This window comes from Trachymyrmex septentrionalis, unplaced genomic scaffold (genome assembly GCF_001594115.1).
Source record: "Trachymyrmex septentrionalis isolate Tsep2-gDNA-1 unplaced genomic scaffold, Tsep1.0 scaffold33, whole genome shotgun sequence".
In the NCBI taxonomy this organism is placed as follows: domain Eukaryota; kingdom Metazoa; phylum Arthropoda; class Insecta; order Hymenoptera; family Formicidae; genus Trachymyrmex; species Trachymyrmex septentrionalis.
Window position 1 is genome coordinate 640,317 of NW_017305494.1, and position 20,589 is coordinate 660,905.

The 20,589-nt window shown below is 32.2% G+C and overlaps 1 protein-coding gene across 4 annotated transcripts in view; it reads left to right on the forward strand.

Annotated features, from left to right (window-relative positions):
* The window catches only part of LOC108750153 (probable G-protein coupled receptor CG31760), a 240,262-nt gene that overhangs the window by 928 nt on the left and 218,745 nt on the right, over positions 1-20,589 (forward strand). For all 4 annotated transcript variants that reach the window (XM_018489417.1, XM_018489418.1, XM_018489420.1 and 1 more), the window contains exons 2-5: positions 1,180-1,340; positions 1,591-1,749; positions 5,250-5,454; positions 7,094-7,328. In XM_018489417.1, coding sequence (XP_018344919.1) covers positions 1,612-1,749; positions 5,250-5,454; positions 7,094-7,328 — 578 coding nt within the window. In that variant the 5' untranslated portion in view covers positions 1,180-1,340; positions 1,591-1,611. The remainder of the gene's footprint in view (positions 1-1,179; positions 1,341-1,590; positions 1,750-5,249; positions 5,455-7,093; positions 7,329-20,589) is intronic.

A 20,589-nucleotide genomic window follows, 5' to 3' on the forward strand; every position in this document is an offset into this window, starting at 1 on the left:
TATATATATATATATATAAATAATAATCGAAATTCTATTTTAAAATTTAGACATAAATTGCAAATCATTTAAAATAGATTTGAATCTTACCAACGTAAAATTATCAATATGGATTGTACTAAAATGAATTCGCACTGAAAACGTTATAAAGAAGCAGCGTAAAATAAACATAAATTATAAATGCTAGATTGCAGATTAAACTTCGAAATGTGGTTAGTTCGGTGTATCATGTGAAATAAAGTTAAAAGGAGACACATATACACGCAGAGAGAAAGAGAGTGAGAGAGGGGGGGGGAAGATGCAGGTTCTGGGGGTAGCTGTATCATACCAGTAGCTGCATCGATCGTTCTCTACTGACAATACAGAACTCGTCTCCAACGGGTGGACAACGTAACTTTATTGTGTCTGAAAAGTACTATTATATAAATTGCGATAATGCATGCATTATATCTCAAGAATCAGCTATCGCGTGTCGGTACTATTTAATTGATAGCCAATTGATGACATGTCGCATATAGATTTAAAATGACCTGAACACTTATTATACGAGTGAAACTTTCGCGTCCCTTTACATTCTTAATCAATCGTAAATTCTGTTTCGTAGAATATGTACCTTTTAATTGGGGGCACATGTTAACAAACTTTTTCTCTCTCTTTTTTTCTGCCGCAATCAATCTCGAATACTACCCAAGGAAAAATGATACGCTTCCTTTATGTATGACATATATGATCGTGCGATGCAATCGAGATGGTCATGCGGACGTGAGTGAAGCCAAGGGTTGAAGGGATTGTTGAGATTTATTCAAGGTTGAGCAAACCTCACGTGTCGCTTGTCAAAGGCCGGGTTAGTCGCTGGAAAATGAACTCTTCTATATCTCACTGATTATTCTATTTTACGATACACTGAGAAAACGAGACGAAATCGAGCGATCAGGCTGACGATATAGCCGTGCCAGTAATATTCCCAACGCTGTCCAAGGTATGCGTTCTATTTGGTTTAAAATAGCAAAATACTTCATCGTGGCAATGGAAAGGAGAAAGAGAAGAAGAGTGTCTTTGTTTTATCGTATGATTAATTTGTTCAGAGATCAATTGTGATCGATTGCTTTCAATAGCAACGCACATGTGGGATGAAAAGTAACATCTATTTTATTTTGCGTTATCTCTTTTTCAACGTAGGCGCGACGGTGTTCACTTACGAAGTTTCTCCGATGAAAAATTGAGAGTGCTGAAGATTTACAGGCGGAAATATGCCCGGACGATCGCCGGCAAGGGCGTACGAGCGGCCCATTACAAGCGAAGGTCGCGGGTTTGCCGCCACTTGAATGTCATCACGGGAGGTGAGATAATTGCGTAAAGATATTTTGATAATATAGTACGTAACAAAAGCAAAAACCTTCTAATAATCTTTCAGCTATCGAATTTCGGTGTTGTATAAAATTACCCCGAGCTATCTGCAATATTTCTTACTTAATTTATATATCAATAATGCGGAGAAGTTACCTTGAGATATTATCAAATTATCTTATCTTCGATAAATATTATTCTTCAATAAATTAACACTTCTCGAAGCTTTCATTTTGTTACAAGAACAAATGACCAGGGCGCGGAATGGGCGAATCTTGGCTTTCGGTCCTTCTCGCTAGCACGTTGACAACTATGATAATGATGGCGGTGACGATGGCTAATTCATTATCAACGTCGTCTCTATCGACGATTGTTCGTAACGACATCGTGGATTCCAAACGGGTTTGTCTTCATACTTATTTCGTCTAATTATAATATAAAGATCATGGTGAAAGAAGACAGGTGAGACAATGCTCATGACGGCAATTCAAAGCAATCAAATAGCCAATCAAATTTTGGTTCTACTGCGCATCCTTCAAGTTGTCTCACTTGTTTCTTACCACCACTCTGTTACAAAATTTATTTTTACTGCCAGTAGAAAATCTGTAGTTTACGTCATACGCATTGTAGATTTTCAATACTGGAAGCATATCTTAGAAAATCTGTAAAGCTAACCTTCCCCCACCCCCCCCCTCCACAGCGATAAATAAATTATAATACATTTCAAAATTAGGTCCTAATTAGGTGTTAATTAAGCTGAAGTGCGAAATTAGGTGCTCGAAATGTTTGACAGAAAAAAATTATTGGGGAGGGCTAGCTTAACATTAAGTTAGCCTTCTCAATAAAAAAACTAAATATTTATTGCGTAAACAAACAAAACAAATACACCAGAATTAAGTGCTAATTAGCTGATCCAAAGAATGATTAAAATATTTTGAAAAGATATATTATAATATATACAGAATTATATACAGAACTTAGGTGTCAGTCGAACAGTCGGCTTACAAGAAAAAAAATTAGGTGCTGCAACAAATTTGGTATTAAAATGTTTTTTAATATCATTTAAAAATATAAAGTTGCCGAATTAGGTGCTCGTTCCGTTTGGCAGAAATTCGAACTTAAAGGTAGGCCGCGCAATCCTCAATCAGCAAAGAAATATTTCTGAATGTTTTTTAAATGGTTTTTTTTTCATTGTAAAAAACGTTTAATTAATGGGATAAATTCTTTTTTATTAATTAAAAAGATGTTTTCTTTACATTTAAAAAACATTTTTTAAAAAACGTTTATTTAACGTTTGAAGAAATATTTTTTTAACATTAAAAAGCGGTTTTTAATGTTAGTTAGATCTTTATTGCATCCCCTTGAAGTTATAAATATATACAATAACAATAACAAAGTTTTCTTATTCTAAGGATCTGAGCACAAGAATTGTCGTAATACATACTTACTTATAGACTTAAATTGTAGACGTAAGTAACGCACAAGCTTTGGCGTATGACGTACGATTTATTGCCGTCTCTTGGAGATACGGTAATAGTTATACCTTTAACGCATCTTTCTTTTACTTTAACGCATCTCTCTCTTTCTCCCTACGTCTGCACCTTCCGATGTAATATCTCTATATCTCTTTTCCATTCTCAAAAACTACAACTCATCAATCTTCCCCGCAGAGCCTCCCTCACCCCTTCTCCCTCTTACTCCCCCTCTCTCCTCTCTCTCTCTCTCTCTCTCTCTCTCTCTCTCTCTCTAAAATAAAATTATTTGAACGAAATTACAAAGATAATAATGTAGAAACGTTTTTTAAATTTATTTTTTTATCAACAATGTATAAACCTTAGACAACTAATTTTATTAATTATCTCTAATTATATTTTTATCTTTTTCACTTACTAGCCGGGTTTTGAACCTGGGATTTCACCTTGGGTTATGAGTCTCGTATCTTATCCGTTACGCCGTTTGTAATTATCAATGCACACAGTTTTTATTATCCATATATGGTATACTTAACACAATTTTATTGTGTTAATTTCTCCTCTGCGATTATTTTATTATTCCGACCCGTTTTTTATTAATTTGAATTTTAGAAAATAACAACATTTTTTATACACATATTTATAAAAAACGTTAGATAAACGTTAAATAAACGTTCTTCTAAATAAATACAATATTTTAAACAAATAAATCAGAAAAAACAAACATTTATAATAAACGTTATATAAACGTTTAAAAAATGTTAATTTAAAAACGACTCATTAAATGTGAAATTAATTACAAATAAACGTTTAAAAAAATGTTAAATAAATGTTTCTTTATTTAACCATTATTTCAAACAAATAATTAATGTGAAATAAATATTTACTAAACGTTAAATAAACGTGAAGTAAACGTTTCTTATCACAATATTTTAAATGAATAAATAATGTAAAATAAACATTTTATAAATGTTAAACAAGCGTTTAAAAAACATTTCTTTCAACTTTTATTTCATACAAATAATTTATGTTAAATAAACATTTCATAAACGTTGAACAAATGTTTAAAAATGTTTTTTTAAACCATTATTTCAAATGAATATTTAATGTTAAATAAACATTTTTTAAAAATAAATATTAAATAACTGTTTTTCAAACCATTACTTCAAATAAAAATAAATTCAAAGTAAATATTAAATAAACGTTAAATAAATGTTTTTAAACAATATTTTTTTCAATCATTTATTTTAAATGAAAAATTATAATGAAAAATTATAATATAAAATAAATATTTAATAAACGTTAAATAAACGAATTTACGTTAAATAAATGTTAAATTAATGAATTTTTAAAATAAATCGTGAAAAATATAAAATTAATGAAATAAATATTTAAAAAACTTTTAAAAACATTGTCCGCTGATTACCGGCTCTTAAGAGAGAAGATACCTTATAAAATTAGGTGCTCCGACAAATTTGATATTAAAATGTTTGCTTTTTAATATTTTTTTAAAATATCAGATCTCCCAATTAAATGTTCATTCGATTTAGGAAATTTTGACCTAAAATGTCGACCGAGCGAATAATTTACAAGAGTAGTGGTATTAAAAAATTAGATGCTCTTACGTATTTAGTGCTAAAATATTTCTCTTTTTATATCTATTAAGATATCTAATCGCCGAATTAGGTGCCCATTCTGTTTGATAAGTTTGTATATATACATACAAACCATTAATGTGGAGGAGCTAATTTTTTAGCACAATTTCACTCTTATAAGTAGATGTTTCAGCATCTGATTTGACGATTATATATCGTAACTGTATATAAAAAGAGAAATATTTTAACATTAAATTCGTAGGAGCACTTAACTTTTTAATACCACTTTACTTTTTTGTAAACTAGGTCAACTTTCAGTTCAAATTTCTCCTAAACCAAACGAGCATATCTTTAAATAATATTCAAAAAGAAACATTTCAATATCAAATTTGTCTGAGCATCTAATTTTTTAAAGTAACTTTTTTCTTGGAGCCAACTATTCGACTGGCGCCTAAGTTCTGTATATAATTCCGTGTATAATATATATATTTTCAAAATATAATATTTTAATCATTTCTTGGAACCTAATTAACACTTAATTCTGATATATTTGTTTTATTTGTTTACGTAATAAGTATTTATTTTTTTTTAATGGGGGTTAACTTAATATTAAGCTAACTCATCCCCCCCCCCAATAATTTTTTTTCTGCCAAACGGTTCGAACATCTGATTTCGCACTTCAGCACCTAATTAGCACGTAATTTTGAAATGTGTTAAAATTTATTTATCGCTGTTGGGGGAGCTAGCTCAATAGGAGTCATTTATGGAACACAGCCCAAGATAATGCAATTCTTTTCTGTTTTTTTTAACATCCTGTTATTCGATTCTTTTGAAGGCGGCTATAGAAGAAGCCTTGGATGTGATAGAGGCGGCATCGACAGGTTCTCTGGGCGAAGTTTGTGTCACTACGGAGGGATTTAAATCTCTTCCAGCTGACGTAGCCTTGGATCCAAGGCGGTACGATATGGCACGTCAGAAAGCTGACATGACCGCCATGGTGCTTCGGAATCTCGGAGCTGCTGAAGCGATGCGACGTAATGGTGAGTTAGATGAGTTGTTATGTAGAGAATACTAAAGGGCCGTCTACAATGAGAGTAATATGGTATAATAAGTTGTAAATCGTTAACCATAAAGATCGACCAATCAGAGTCAAATGTGAGGAGAATAATCGATTATGATTAACCAATCTCTTATTACTTACAACGCAGTACCATCTGATCAAATTTGACCCGGACTGGTTAAAAAAAACAACAATTTTATGTATTTTAATACAAATCTTTATGATCGCCTTCAAAATAGCCTCCTTCTGAGCCAATACAAGCATGCCAACGATTAATCCAATTTTCCATACACTTCTTATAGGCCTCGGCCGGGATGGCCTTTAGTTCCTTCAGTGAATTTCTTTTTATGGCCTCAATCGATTCATGGCGCGTTCCCCGGAGCGGATATTTGAGTTTCGGAAACAGAAAAAAGTCACAGGGAGCCAAATCTAGCGAATACGGTGGCTGAGCGATGACTTTTATTTCGTGTTTGGCCAAAAATTCAGTCACAATCAGGCTGGAATATGACGGCGCATTATCGTGGTAAAAAATCCATGAATTGTCTGCCCACAAATGTGTTGAGTCGATCCATAAGAGATGTTGAGAGCTTCTGCTATCTCTCTAATGCCAACACGACGATTTTCAAGCACAATTTCCTTCACTTTTTCCATGTTATCGTCGTTAACAGAGGTGGATGGACGACTCGCATGAGACAAGTTTTCTACGACCTCACGACCCTCACTGAATGCTTTATGCCACTCAAATACTTGCGTTCTCGATAGAGTAGACTCCCCAAAACACTTCTGCAACATTTTCAATGATTCCGTAGCCGTAATTCCATTGGAAACACAAAATTTCAAGCAAACTCATTGTTCAATTTTTTTTTTCATAGTAAAAATCGCCAGAGAAACTTTTTGCGTTGTAAACAAATGGCTGCCAAACACACACTAACTGACGTATCCCGCTCAAATTTCACACGAATGTCAGAGAAGGTTGTACCAATCTAGAAAAAAAAAATTTTTACCGATTCAATTTACGCGCGCGGTTTAAATGGACCAGTCCGGGTCAAATTTGATCAGATGGTATTACTGCTATTGTAGACGATCCATAATGTGTTGTCTACAATATGTGGCTTCTGCATACTTGATGTGGAAACGTTTGCCACGCAGGGAAATGCGGCGCAGTAACCAATGAAAGTGTTAGGAACTTTGACTATTATTTCCGCGTCTAGTGTGCAGGAGCCATAAACTTGGTATAAAAAGTAAGAGCAAGAAACTTTCTAACCACAGTCGATTATTCTTCAGTCATATTCTACTATGATTGGTCAATTTCTTACTCTTATTTCTTATACTAAATTTATTCTGCATATATATTGTAGATGATGCATAAGGGATTACATTTATTAACTCAGAATGTGACGTACGATTAAATATTTATAGTACACCGTTTAACGAAAAAAAAAAGAAGAAATACAAACATGACAAATGTAATCCGGAATTAGTGCTTTCAATCTAGTTTCCTTACTCTATCAGTCGTTTAATTGGCGACATGTGTTGCGCGTAGTGAACAATGCGCGTTGAAAGTTATTGTTGAACATGATTCCCGAGATACGGTCGAAGATATTAACGAAATTACATAGCTCTTTTAGACGTTCTGACCAAATCTCTGCTGGTGTCGGTGGATGACGCTGTGGAGGCGAGAATGATCGCGCTCAACGCGTCCACTGGCACGGTGATCACCGCGGTGTGGCTGAAACGTAGTCCTGGAAGCGTCGGTGAACCTTCCAAGGTCGAGAGTCACGCGGTCCAACTCGGGTCGCAACCGGATCCTAGTTTACCGTGGTTTGAGAACGCAGGTAGCAGCGCTGGATTAAGGTTCGCGTTATATAATTCGCATACTCTTGCACATTGTGTATCTATAGAAGTCAAACTTTCTAAAACCTTCCATCTTTCCATTGAACGTCAATAGTGTTACACGATGGCTCGTTACAAACGATATAAATACTAAAGAAATAATAATTCTACATATAAGGGAAAAAAAATTAGTTTTTTAATTCTACTGTTGATTTCCTCGAAAATAAAAGTATTGCATAAAAAAATTTTACGTTAATATATCTTTTTTAATAACATTGTTTTCTTTTTACAAAGGATATTATATACTTAATCAATGTTATTCACATTTTCTATTAACTTTTAATTTATATTTTATATTATCTTTTAATTATTTTAACAATAACGATTGTTAATAAAATTGATATTATTTTTTACATTTTTTTAAGAATATTTTCATCGACATGTAACGATTAGGTAATGTTCCTTGACAGTATCTCCAATAACGGATTATTTTATGACCTTATTCTCGAAAAATATCATACACAAAAATATTATAGTATATATGTATATCACGTATATTATGGATTTTTGTATATACAAAAGATATACGATCGGTTTCGCGCTATCATATCGCTGCACGTTCTCTTAGCGCCGAGACACCATCGTATCTTTGAACATAGATTTAAAAATATAGGTCTCGTATTTTTCTTTCTAAAAATGTTAGCACGTACGCACGCATGCACACGCACTTTGTCAGCATTGTTTTGCAATTTGTCACGTTCATACTTAAAATGTTGTTTTTCTCTTCTGTTTTCACGGCAATACAATATAAAGATGAAAGATACGGGTCTGTCCATAAAAAGAAGTTCAATTTTATTGGGTGCTTTTCACCTATAATGTATGAATGCGCAAAAATCGTCGACATTTAGAAGGTTGAGGTTTACTCATCATTTTTTCGATATTTTGACCTTGATATATGTTGTCAAGATCATGGTCCTGAGTAATCTCTAACAGGTTTTTAGCCTCGTTATTAATTAAAAAGTTATTAAAAGTAAGAAAGACATAAGAAGAGGCGTAACAAGAAATGTTTAAAAAAATAATGTCTCTTTTTACTATGGGCCGGTTGTTTCATTTTTTGGTAAACTTTATCTGTGAAGTAAATCTGGCAATTCGCGCATGTGATTGAATAAAATCTTGTTACTTACCTAATAGGTAAAATTTACCAAAAGATGGAACAACCGATTTTTTATAGAAAAAAATTTTCTGCTTTAAAATAGATTTCTTGCTTTAAAAACAAAATTTTCTTTGTTTCCACGCTTCGCGTAGAAACTCATGCGCCTTATAATAGGAAGGAGGAGATGTGGAAGTCGCTTTGCGTAGAAAGTCCTGCGCTCCGTAGCAAGAGAAAACGTGAGGTAGAACTTGCTTTGCGTGGAAAGTCGCGTGCCCCTAAGCAAAGGGAAAGGTGGGATAGACCATGCCTTAGAAAGTTGCGTTTCCCTAGTCGGTCCACCTTAAATCTCTCACCTGCCTAGAGTCATCCAACTTTTCATACAAAGCAGAGACATAATTAGCAACTTTGATTGTTAATAACTTTTTAACAAATAACAAGCGATGGCTAAAACTTGGGAGATGGGGTAGAAATCGCTTCGCACGGAAAGTCGTACACTCGCAATACGAAGCAGAAGGAGTCGTGCACTCCTATGCATTATTATATAAAGACAAAAATTATATAAGAAAATATCGTTTTTGAAGAAAATTTGTTTTTAAAGTAAGAAATCTATTTTAAAGCAGTGAATTCTTGTTCTATATATTTAATAGAAATAAAGCGTTAGTTTTTTAAACTTTTCTTCTTAATAAATTTTTAACGAATAACGAGTGACGGCTAAAACCTGTTGAGTTACTCAGGGTCGTAACCTTGACAATATACGAGGGTCGTTTGAAAAGTCCGTGCAAAGTCAGAGAGATGGCACTACTGGCGCGTATCAAAGTTAGATTTAGTTAGTAGCACTTCTCTTGGAGGAACACACACCAAGTTACAGCCAGATCAGTCTATTTGTTTGTGTTTGGCATTCATTTGAATCGAGGAAGTCGAGTGATTTTCACGATAACGCATCAGCTCACACCTCAGCAGTTGTGGTCGCAAAATTAATGGAATTAGGGTTCCAACTCGTCTCACATCCCCCCTACTCTCCTGACTTGGCTCCCTCGGACTACTATTTGTTCCCCAATATGAAGAAATGGCTGGCGGGAAAAAGATTTTATGGAAACGAGGACGTGATTGCAGAAACAAATGGCTATTTTTCAGACTTGGACAAATCCTATTATTCGGAAGGGATCAACAAATTAGAGCAGCGTTGGACGTGTATAAGCCTAAAAGGTGACTATGTTGCAAAATAAAAAAAGTTTACCCCAAAAAATTAAGTAGTTTTTATTTTTGCACGGACTTTTCAAACGACCCTCGTATATTAAGGTCAAGATCACAGAGGAAGATTCCCTTTGGTATAATTACCCAAAATATCGGCAATAAAAGTAACCTTTATGTTATAATAAATTACCAAATATTGACAGAAGTAGATTTGATTTCTATGCTAAACTAGTTTTATGCTTTTGAAGCTTACAGTGAAATGAGTATGTGCACTGAGAGAAAAATGTACTAAATTTTAATAAATAAATGTTTAAATAGTATTATATTATATAATAATTTAATAGTAATATATAACATTTATTTACGAAAAATAAATATTATTTGTTAAATAAAATCTAATACTAAGTAAATCAAATCAATTTTTATACCAAATAAATATTTACTTTTAGTAAATATTTAACTGGCACTATTCGAATAAATATTTATTAAAATTTAATACATTTTCCTCTCAATATGTTAAAGTTATATAATTGAGGACGTTACTTTCGACGTTTTCCACTATTTGTAACTTTTATATATTTTTAATTCAGTACGTTTATACAATAATAATGTATAGGCCTATTTATATAATTCTGATAATTTTAAAATTATTTTATTAATTTTATCATTTTACTTTATCTCTTCAATCTATGTAGAATAGATAATGCTAGACATCATTTTACTTTAGATGTCGTGACATTTAGGGATTCTAAGTACTGCCAGTAGCACCAGCAGAAAATCAGTCTGATCATGAGTGCTTTCGATAATTCAAGTTTAATTTAATTCCATTAAGACTAAAAAATATGATATAAACATCACCTATCTTTATAATTCATGATAACTCAACGTTGTCTTGTATGTCATGAGTTGAATTGAATCAGTTAACAAGGCAACAATGATCAATGAAGCAATAAAAAGAAATTTAACATAAATAAACAAACAAAATGAACGGCGAAATAAGAGTCTATAAATTATAAAACGTTTAATTACAAATATTAGGCGAAGATACATGAAAACCGATACGGAGCGGCGCATATATATGTATTATATAAAAAAACATTCGAAGAATAGGTACCATAACAAAAAAAGAAATTTCGCAAAATTTTACGAATTGTGAGATGCTAATATGCTTTTATTAATTTATACTAACAAGAGGAACACCAGATGACGAGGTCGAGAATTTTGACTCTTTTTACAAGCTGTTCTTGAGCAAAAAAACGATACGTGTCCGGCCGTTTCAACCATTGGCTCATAGTTTCGAAGAAATCGATTTTTTAAATAATTATTGTAATAATTTGAAAAACGTACTAATAAAAATATACGTATGAATGAAAATTTCCGTATCTTTATAAATTTCATTTTAATTTAATATTATTAGTTTTAATTACTTTTTGATGTAATGAAATTTCATGAAATTACATATTATAATAGTATTATAGATAATTAAATATTTTCATTTATGGAATATTTATTATTAACATTATTATCATCGTCGTTGTTGTTATTTACATGAAAGCATAAATAAGATTGTAATGAAATCTGTTACAGTTTCTGATGAAATTAGAAAATGGAAATTATGATTAGGAACAAGTAAATCATATGTTTATAATCTTCTTTTGATTAACATTAATCAATTTATTAATAATAATAGAAAACTAATCGTGTTTTGTAGACGTATATTGTACGGAATGATATAAATCATAAAAATAAGAAAAACATAAATATTTATTATATTATGAACATCTTACAAAAGAATTTTAGAATAAATTTCATTTTAAAATGAAAAATTTGATTCTCATCAAAATTGATTTCTGAAAGAAACTATTTCCATAATATATCAATTATATCTGCTTTCCGCCAGACATTAGAAAAAGTTATTGTGTCTGCAACAAAAATTCATTTGTAAAATGTTCACAATACAAAAATTGTTTTTCTTGTTTTTATTATTTATATGATCCCGTACAATGTACGTCTACAAAACACGATTAGTTTTCTATTATTATTAATAAATCGATTAATGTTAATCAAAAGAAGATTACAAACGTATATGACTTATTTGTTTTTAATCATAACTTCCAATTTCGAATTTCATCAGAAACTGTAACAGGATTCATTATAATCTTATTTATGCGTTCATGTAAATAACAACAACGACGATGATAACAATGTTAATAATAAATATTCCATAAATGAAAATATTTGATCTATAATACTAATTTATCTATAATACTAATATGTAATGTCATGAAATTTCATATTACATCAAAAAGTAATTAAAACTAATAATATTAAATTAAAATAAAATTTATAAAGATACGGATATTTTCATTCATACGTATATTTTCATTAGTACGTTTTTCAAATTATTACAATAATTATTTAAAAAATCGATTTCTTCGAAACTATGAGCCAATGGCTGAAACGGCCGGACACATATCGTTTTTTCGCTCAAGAGCCTGCATCAAAATCCTCGATCCATCATCTGGTATTGCCCTTATAAGATTAAATTTACTTAAAGTAACGCGCGCGCACACACACGCACACACACGCACGCATACACACGCAACACGCACAATCATGTAAAATTATCGTGCAGATTTAAAATGATTACTGTAAATTTAAAAAATTTACTTTTAACTTCCTAGTAAAAAATTTTTTATACATGAATATATACATGTGTAAACATACATACACATGTATAAATATTTAATACACATACATATATATTAAACATATATAATTATACAGGAAGGGGTATTTAAAAGGATCACCTAAATAACATTTTTTCTATAACCACACGGCAAAGAAACATTTTTTTGAATCAAAGAAATCTTTCTTTAAGTGCGTTTGATATACATTCAAATATTCAGATGTCCTATCTTTCTGGGACATCCTTATAGACACACATACCATAAACATATATAAATGTTTATAAACATATATAATTACATATGAAATATATCTATATATATTATATGATGTTCTTAATACATCTTTCTTCTTTTTGTAAAATTACTTTTTGAATATGCATAGACATATTTCATATACAGGGAGGGGCATTTAAAACAGGTCATCCTGAATAGCTCGCTTGTTTTTAATAATAAAAAAAAAAGTGTCAAACAAAAATTGCTTGGTTTCGAGGAGCACATAATGTGATGTCAATAATTGTTTTGTAGATGGAGGCGTAAAGGATAGGCAAAGGTATAATCTGTTTTTTTTAATGGAATGATATGTTTTTTTATTTATATTCTGATAAAGCATTTTAAGACGAATACAATGATCTATAATTGAAGATCATTCAAGATTATGCACAAGATCAATAATGGAAAATAATTGAAAATAAATTATTACACTTATTATTTCAACTTTTCCTACCAATAAAATTCATTGTTAAATCTGGTGAAAATGCGGCTCATTTGTTATTTCCTGACCAATCCAACGATCTCCAAATTTTCTGTTTAGTATTCACACATACTGTAATTCAGTAATAATCCGTGCAAAATGAGCAGAACATTCATCTTGCTGATACCATATTGATTGTCATACGTTCAGTAAAAGATCTTTTAATAATAGTGGCAATATTTCTGTTAAAATCTGTACATACTTGCGACTATTTAATCTATCGATAAAATGAGGACCGATTATTTTATCATTAAGAATTCTGGCCCAGATATTTATAGATCTCTGTCTGCCTTTTCTCATCTAATGTGGGTTTTCTACTGATCAATAGTGCATGTTGCGAAAATTTACTTGTCCATTGTTGTATATGTAGCTTCGTCAGTTAATAAAGTCAGTAAATAAGATTTTAGTGACAAACATATCATCTTCTTGTAGTCTTTGTAGTGCCCATTCACAGAATTGTACACGATTTTAAAAATCATTGCGATGTAACTGTTCATGAAGTGAAGTACAGGAAAGAATGAAATTTGTTGGAATGGAGTATTCGCAGAACACTTCGTCGACTAATACCTTCAATACTTTCACGTTCAAGCTGTCTTGTACTTATATGTGGATTTAGTTCTACAGCGGCTAAAATGTTTAAATTTCCGTCGTCAGTTGCTTTCTTGATTCGTTTACGTTTTTTATTATCCACAGATCCTGTTTCTTGAAAAGTTTGTACTATGTTTGAAAAAACAGAGAATGAGGGATGGACACGATCGGAAAATCTTTTAGCATACAAACTGCTTCTCTCATAATTTGGCGACATTCACCATAGACAAAAATCATATCGACTTTTTCCGCTTTTGTATTACGCATTTTGCAAGACACGCATTTTGATCGATAGATGAATTCAAACTGATCAGTAAATATGAATAATGTTATGTGCGATTCAATTTAAACGGTATGTATATATTTACATACACTTGAACAATTAGCAGTATATCAACAAGAAGAGAAGACACGAAATTATTCGAAAAGTGCCTTGAAATAATAAATTTATTTTCCTTTACATTCAATTATTTTCCATTATTGACCTTGTGCGTAACCTTGAATGACCTTCAATTATAAGTCATTGTATTTGTCTTAAAATGCTCTATCAGAATGTAAATAGAAAAACATATTTGATTTTTGCCTATCCTTTACGCCTCCATCTACAAAACAATTATTGACATCACATTATGTGCCCCTCGAAACCAAGCAATTTATTTGATACTTTTTCTTCTATTGTTAAAAACAAGCGGGCTATTCAGATGACCTGTTTTAAATGCCCCTCCCTGTATATGAAATATGTCTATGCATATTCAAAAAGTAATTTTACAAAAAGAAGAAAGATGTACTAAGAACATATATGAATATATTTCATATGTAATCATATATGTTTATGAATATTTATATTTGTTTATGTGTGTTTATAAGGATGTCTTAGAAAGATAGGACACCTGAATATTTGGATGTACTCGTATACGAGTATCAAATGCACTTAGAGAAAAATTTCTTTGATTCAAAAAAATGTTTCTTTGCGTACGGTTAAAAAAAAAATTTCTTTGATTTGAACATAATTTCTTTGATTTCAACATATGTAGGTTGCTGGAAAAGTTTTTGAAAACAATATGAAAAAAAAACATATAAAATTCGGTAAATGGCTTTATTTCGAAGTATTCGCCTTTAAGATCGATACATTTTTGCATACACTCGAATCAATTTTCGAAGCATTTTTTCCACTCTAAGGTTGTAACCCCAGAAATCAGTGTACGAAATGTTTCAATAGCTGCTTCAGGCGACTCAAATCGCTCATCATGCATCTTATTTTTAATGTTTGGGAACAAAAAGAAGTCATTGATAAATCAGGTGAATACGGACAATGAGTCATCAATTCGACATTATTATTGGATAAAAAATCAACGGTTTGACGTGCTGTGTGACAGGCGTTGTCATGATGAAGGATGATACGACAATTTCGGTTTGTTCTACGCAATTCATTTATGACTTCTGGCAAACAAATTATTGTATACCAATCAGTATTTACAGTCCTTCGATCCTCTAAAGCCACGGTTGTCACATGTCCAGTATAACCGAAGAAACAAGCAATCATTTGCTTGGCAGCACTGCGTGAACGAACAATTTTTGTTGGTTTCGGTTCATTTTGAAATACCCAAACAGTGGATTGTTGTTTACTTTCGGGTTCATACGAATAGATTCATATTTCGTCCCCAGTAACGATGTTGTAGACCAAATTTGACCGACTTCGGTTGAGTTTCTTGAGCATTTCTTTGCTCCATTTAGCACGAGTCTGTTTTTGAGCTTCGGTCAAATTGTGTGGGATCCAACGACTGCAAAGTTTCCGTACGCTCAAGTGATCATGCAAAATCGTATGTGTTGCTTTCATATCAATGCCTAAGGATGCCTGAATCTCGCGGTATGTTATATGCCGGTCTCGCTCAATCATTTCACGCACAGCATCAACATTAGTGGCAACAACAGACATGGATGGACGACCTTCACGGAATTCATCACTAAGAAAGGTACATCCACGCTGGAATTCGGCAAATCAATTATAAACAGTCCTATTGGATGGTGCTTCATCCCCAAAAGCCAAATGAAGTCGATCGATGCATATTGTTTCGGAGTTAGATTACATTTGTAATCGTAAAAAATCATTGCCCGAAAATTTTCACGCGAAATTTCCATTTTCTTATAAAATAATTTCTTTAAAATATTATGTAAACAAAACTAGTTGGCTTGAGTACAAACTGTCAATTGAATTATAGGTTAAAAACGTCTAATTTTATGGATATTGTAGTAGCAGAACGTTGGCGCCACTGGAAGTATTAGATTGCAGAAACATTTCCAGCAGCCTACGTAATTCCTTTAAATCATATAAATTTTTTAATTTTTAATTTTTATAAAAATTATGTTCAATTCGAAGAAATGATGCTCATTATTTCTTTAATTTAAACATCATTTTTTAAAATCAAATAAATTTTTCTATTTGATTTCAAAAAGCAATTTAATTCAAAGAAATGACGTTAAAATTAAAGAATTTTTTCTTTAATCGTCTATAGCTTATACATATACAGTGAGAAGCAAAATTGAATGGATGCAAGTGCTGTTGTAAAAAATAATGATTTATTTGTCTATTGTGATATAAAACGAAAGGAATTTGTTACACATAATAATTAATATTTATTTTACTACAACAAAGGTGTAACAATTTTATAATATTTCATTTAATTTGGTAATATGTAATTTTTTTTTGTGACTCAATTATGCACCGTCTAAAAAAATAATAGAAAATAACAGCTTCGGAAAAGTTTAATATTTCGTTCATAAACCTTTTACTATCAAATTTCACAGTTTCTTTGATGTGTCAAATAGATTTTTGTCTGATGGACGTTAGTGGGCCTGGATCTGGAAAAGTGAATCGCTACAGAAACGACACGTCATAGAAACTGTAAAATTTGGTGGTGGATCCATCATGCTCTGGGGATATTTCACCGTATACGGTGTTGGATCATTGAGCCGTGTTAATGGTAGAATGAATCAATATATGTATCAAGAAATTTTTAATGTGAAATTACGTGAAACTATAGAAAATATGCCAATTGATGAAAGGAATATCGTGTTTCAGCACGACAGAGATCCGAAACATATGATAAAATGTGCAAAAATGGGTGGAATTGCAACCATTTCAAGTTTTGAACTGGCCAACTCAAAGTTCAGACTTGAATCTAATCGAAAACCTATGGACAATACTTAAAAAGCAATTACAAGATGATTATGATTCGTCTCCAAGTAATTTGGATAAATTATGGGATAGAGTTGAGAAGCAGTGGTATGCAATCTCTAAAGAAGTATGTATAATACTTTGATGGAAAGTATGCCGAAATGAATTGCAGTTGTCTTAAGCAAAAAAGGTTTATGGACGTAATATAAAACTTTTCTAAAACTGTTATTTTCTATTATTTTTTGAGACGATGCATAATTGAGTCAAAAAATAATTGCATAACTACCAAATCAAATGGAATGTTACAAGATTGTTACATCATTGTTGTAAGTCAAATAAGTGTTAATTATTATGTGTAACAAATTCTTTTCGTTTAGTGTCACAATACACAAATAAACCATTATTTTCTACAAAAGCACTTGCATTGGTTCAATTTTGTTCTTCACTTATACTTCACTATATATAATATAGAATGATTCAGAACAATCCCAGGTGTCCCTGAAAAAACATTCTTCTGACCTAATTCTAAGACGATTTTTTTCTTTATAAAAATTTTATCTGAAGCTTGGTTTTCAAATTACAAGAAGAAATAATTAGCGTATTACGGACCGCGTAGAGAAGAAGACAGGAGCGGCGCTCACGGTTAGACGCAAGCGTATTATGCGCGGGACGCACACTGATCGGACGCATTTACACGCTTATAAAAACACGTTCATTCTCACTTTTCTCCTTTGTCACATTATCTCATTATCTTTCACATACTTAAAATGTGCTAATTTCGCTAAATTATAAATTAGTATGAAATTAAAATGTATATTATACTTTTTGTGTATCGGGGGAGGGGAATGTTTTTTTAATTACACTAAAAATATAAAATTTTTAAAGAAATGTTGTAAAAGAGCGAAATTAGACAATAATTACGTACAATAAGCGTAAAACTATTATTGACATACAAATCAGACAATTATTTCAGTACATCGAATTGTAAGAGCGTTCTTACAATTCGATGTACTGAAATATTTGTTAGACTTGTATGTTAATACGCGTTATAATACTTGTTGCACGCAATTATTGTCTAATTTCTCACTTTTACAAAAATTTCTCTAACAATTTATCTGCGCTATCGTGCTCGTAGCATTTATTACTTATGGCAAATCTTATGAGAAACGCGATCGTACACTTTTTAGCATTTAAAGAGTTATGATTTACAAAAAAAACGTAAGTCAAATACACTTAAAAGTTTATTATATTATATTACCTTAACTTATTATATTACCTTAACCTTCCAGCGGGCCCTTTCATAACGGGAGTGGGCGCACACCATGTACAGAGAACACCGAAGAATAAGACTGTGAAAATTCGAAAGATTATAGCATAATGTCGTCAAATAAGCATTATATGACGATGAAAGTTTACGATATTTAAATAATCACTTATTTACCAAACTAAGTATTATCTTTTATTAGAAAATGGATAAATCAAAAAAAGATTTATGCACTTTCAGTCGTAGTATAATTATTGCAAATAATAATTGTCGCCGAATGTTTTTTGCAAGTAAAATGAAAACATTTGTTGCATTTGAGGATGGTGGTTGTATTTTTGCACAACTTGCCTCGCTTTTCATCGGCATTGAGCAATTTCTGCGTGTCCTTCACAGGAACATTTTTCTGAAAAAATGTCCTGATATCTTAAAAATTGATTCTACGTAAACAATATATACTAACAGAACGCGACCTGAGCAAATTGACGGCCCGAAAGACACTGAAGGAATACCTTGGAAAGCCAAGACCCAAAAAATTTTACCTGTATCCCTTTTATAAAATTGGTGCGCGTGTACTATTACGAACGAGACGCACCGTAATATATAAAGTATTAAAAAGGTTCGATAATTGTCTTCTGACTGAATTTTTTCAATGATGATACAGGCAAGTTTATAAAACAAGTTTATAAACTAAGTCTTCAGAGATGTGTTATTAGCAGCTTACGAGAACAGACTGACTCGATTAGAACTAGAGAGATCTTCACTACGATAAAAGAGGTGCAGATTCCAATAAATTTTAATCAATTAAGTGACATTTTCGAATATAAAAAATATTACGTGATGGGGATGAAAGAAACTGAGATATGTGAGTGTCGATTGTGACCAAATTCCCGCAAGTTATATGAATTTCGGTTCTCTTCTCTGTTCCATGTCTTTTAACCACCAAAGACGAAGGTCTTGCTCCCTTCTGTAATAATCTCACCACTTAGTTCTGGTACAACAATTTCAAGTGTCACTTCAATTACCCGGTATAACGCTTCGGGAGAGGTAATATTAAAGGAATGTTGATCAATTTTACTTAATTAACTATAACATTGTATATTTTATCATCATATTATTATATAAGCATCTTTATATACACAAATATATACTTATGGTGGTCGCTTATCCGTACAAGATTAAATACTCTACTTGTTTTACCATTGGTAACAATCGCAATCACTTCACTAGCCCACGTGTACCTTATACAGTCAGGAGATAACTCCTCCCTTGTTCCACTGTCTAACGCTTTTCGGCTCTGATTAAGGGCTATCCTACTCTCGTCTTCGTTGTTTAATGGTCGGGAGGCAAAACTCCTCGAGGGTTCTTGTGCGCTCGCTTTTATCGCACGCGCATCCCTATTCTGCTCTCCTGCTTTCTCCCTACCACTCGTTGTTAGCGCTTATAGCGCTTACATCGTTCGCCTTACGTATCGCGCTTAATCATGTTTGCGGACTTGCGTTTCCACCTCCGTCTCTATATTTACATGTCGTACCCTTCTTTCTATTCTAGGTACTCACTTGCTCGCGATGCTTGTCCCTTCTCTTCTCTAGGAAGATCCAGGTCGTTACGATTATCTATATGTTTTTATCAACACCGTATATTTTTCATCGCTTGTCCTTCCGGCTCTAGTCTCTTTCTATTTACATCCGGATATCCCGGTTCGCCCTTTCGGCACCTATTTACATTTTGCCCGATTTTGCACCGTTATTGTTCTAATTTGCTCTCTCTCTATTCCCCTAATCTGGAAATTCTGACCCCGTGTTATCATTTCTATCCAAAACACTGTTTCGGGTATTTCTCATGGTGATCCCTGGAATCCAGTTCCGTTTTAAGATCATCTCTTCTCCGGACATTAACGGTGACTCAAAATTTGCATCCTAAATGTGTAAAACACTGTTTCGCCATGATTGCTTGGGTTAAGCTCAAATTTTAAACCGTTATCGCCTTTGGTTTTCCCCGCACAGAAAATTAACGGTTTTCATTTTCCGAAATTTGCTTTTCTGTGCGAAACATTGTTTCAAAGTAACGATTTAGGTTATATATAAGTCCAAATTTTACACCGTCATTCCTTCTAGTTTTCTCCGCACAGGAATTTAACGGTTTGGTTTTCTGTTTCTACTTCGCGTTTTCTATCCCCACCGTTTTTTTCGGATTATCCTACATCCTAAACTTCTGTCGATCTTTCCCGGCGCTCCTTCCGGGAGTATGTTTCTGTTATGCCAATTTTGGTTCACGAGCTTTGGCGTTCTGTCCCAATATGGCGGGCTATCCAGCCCATCATTCCGGAATGGCGCCTTTGCTAGGGCCTGTTTCTTGTTTCAACTATACTTATCCTAACAGTATATTCTAATGTCTTATGATTTAATACCCAAATAAAATAAAAACCCTATACACGATATATATATATATATATATATATATATATATA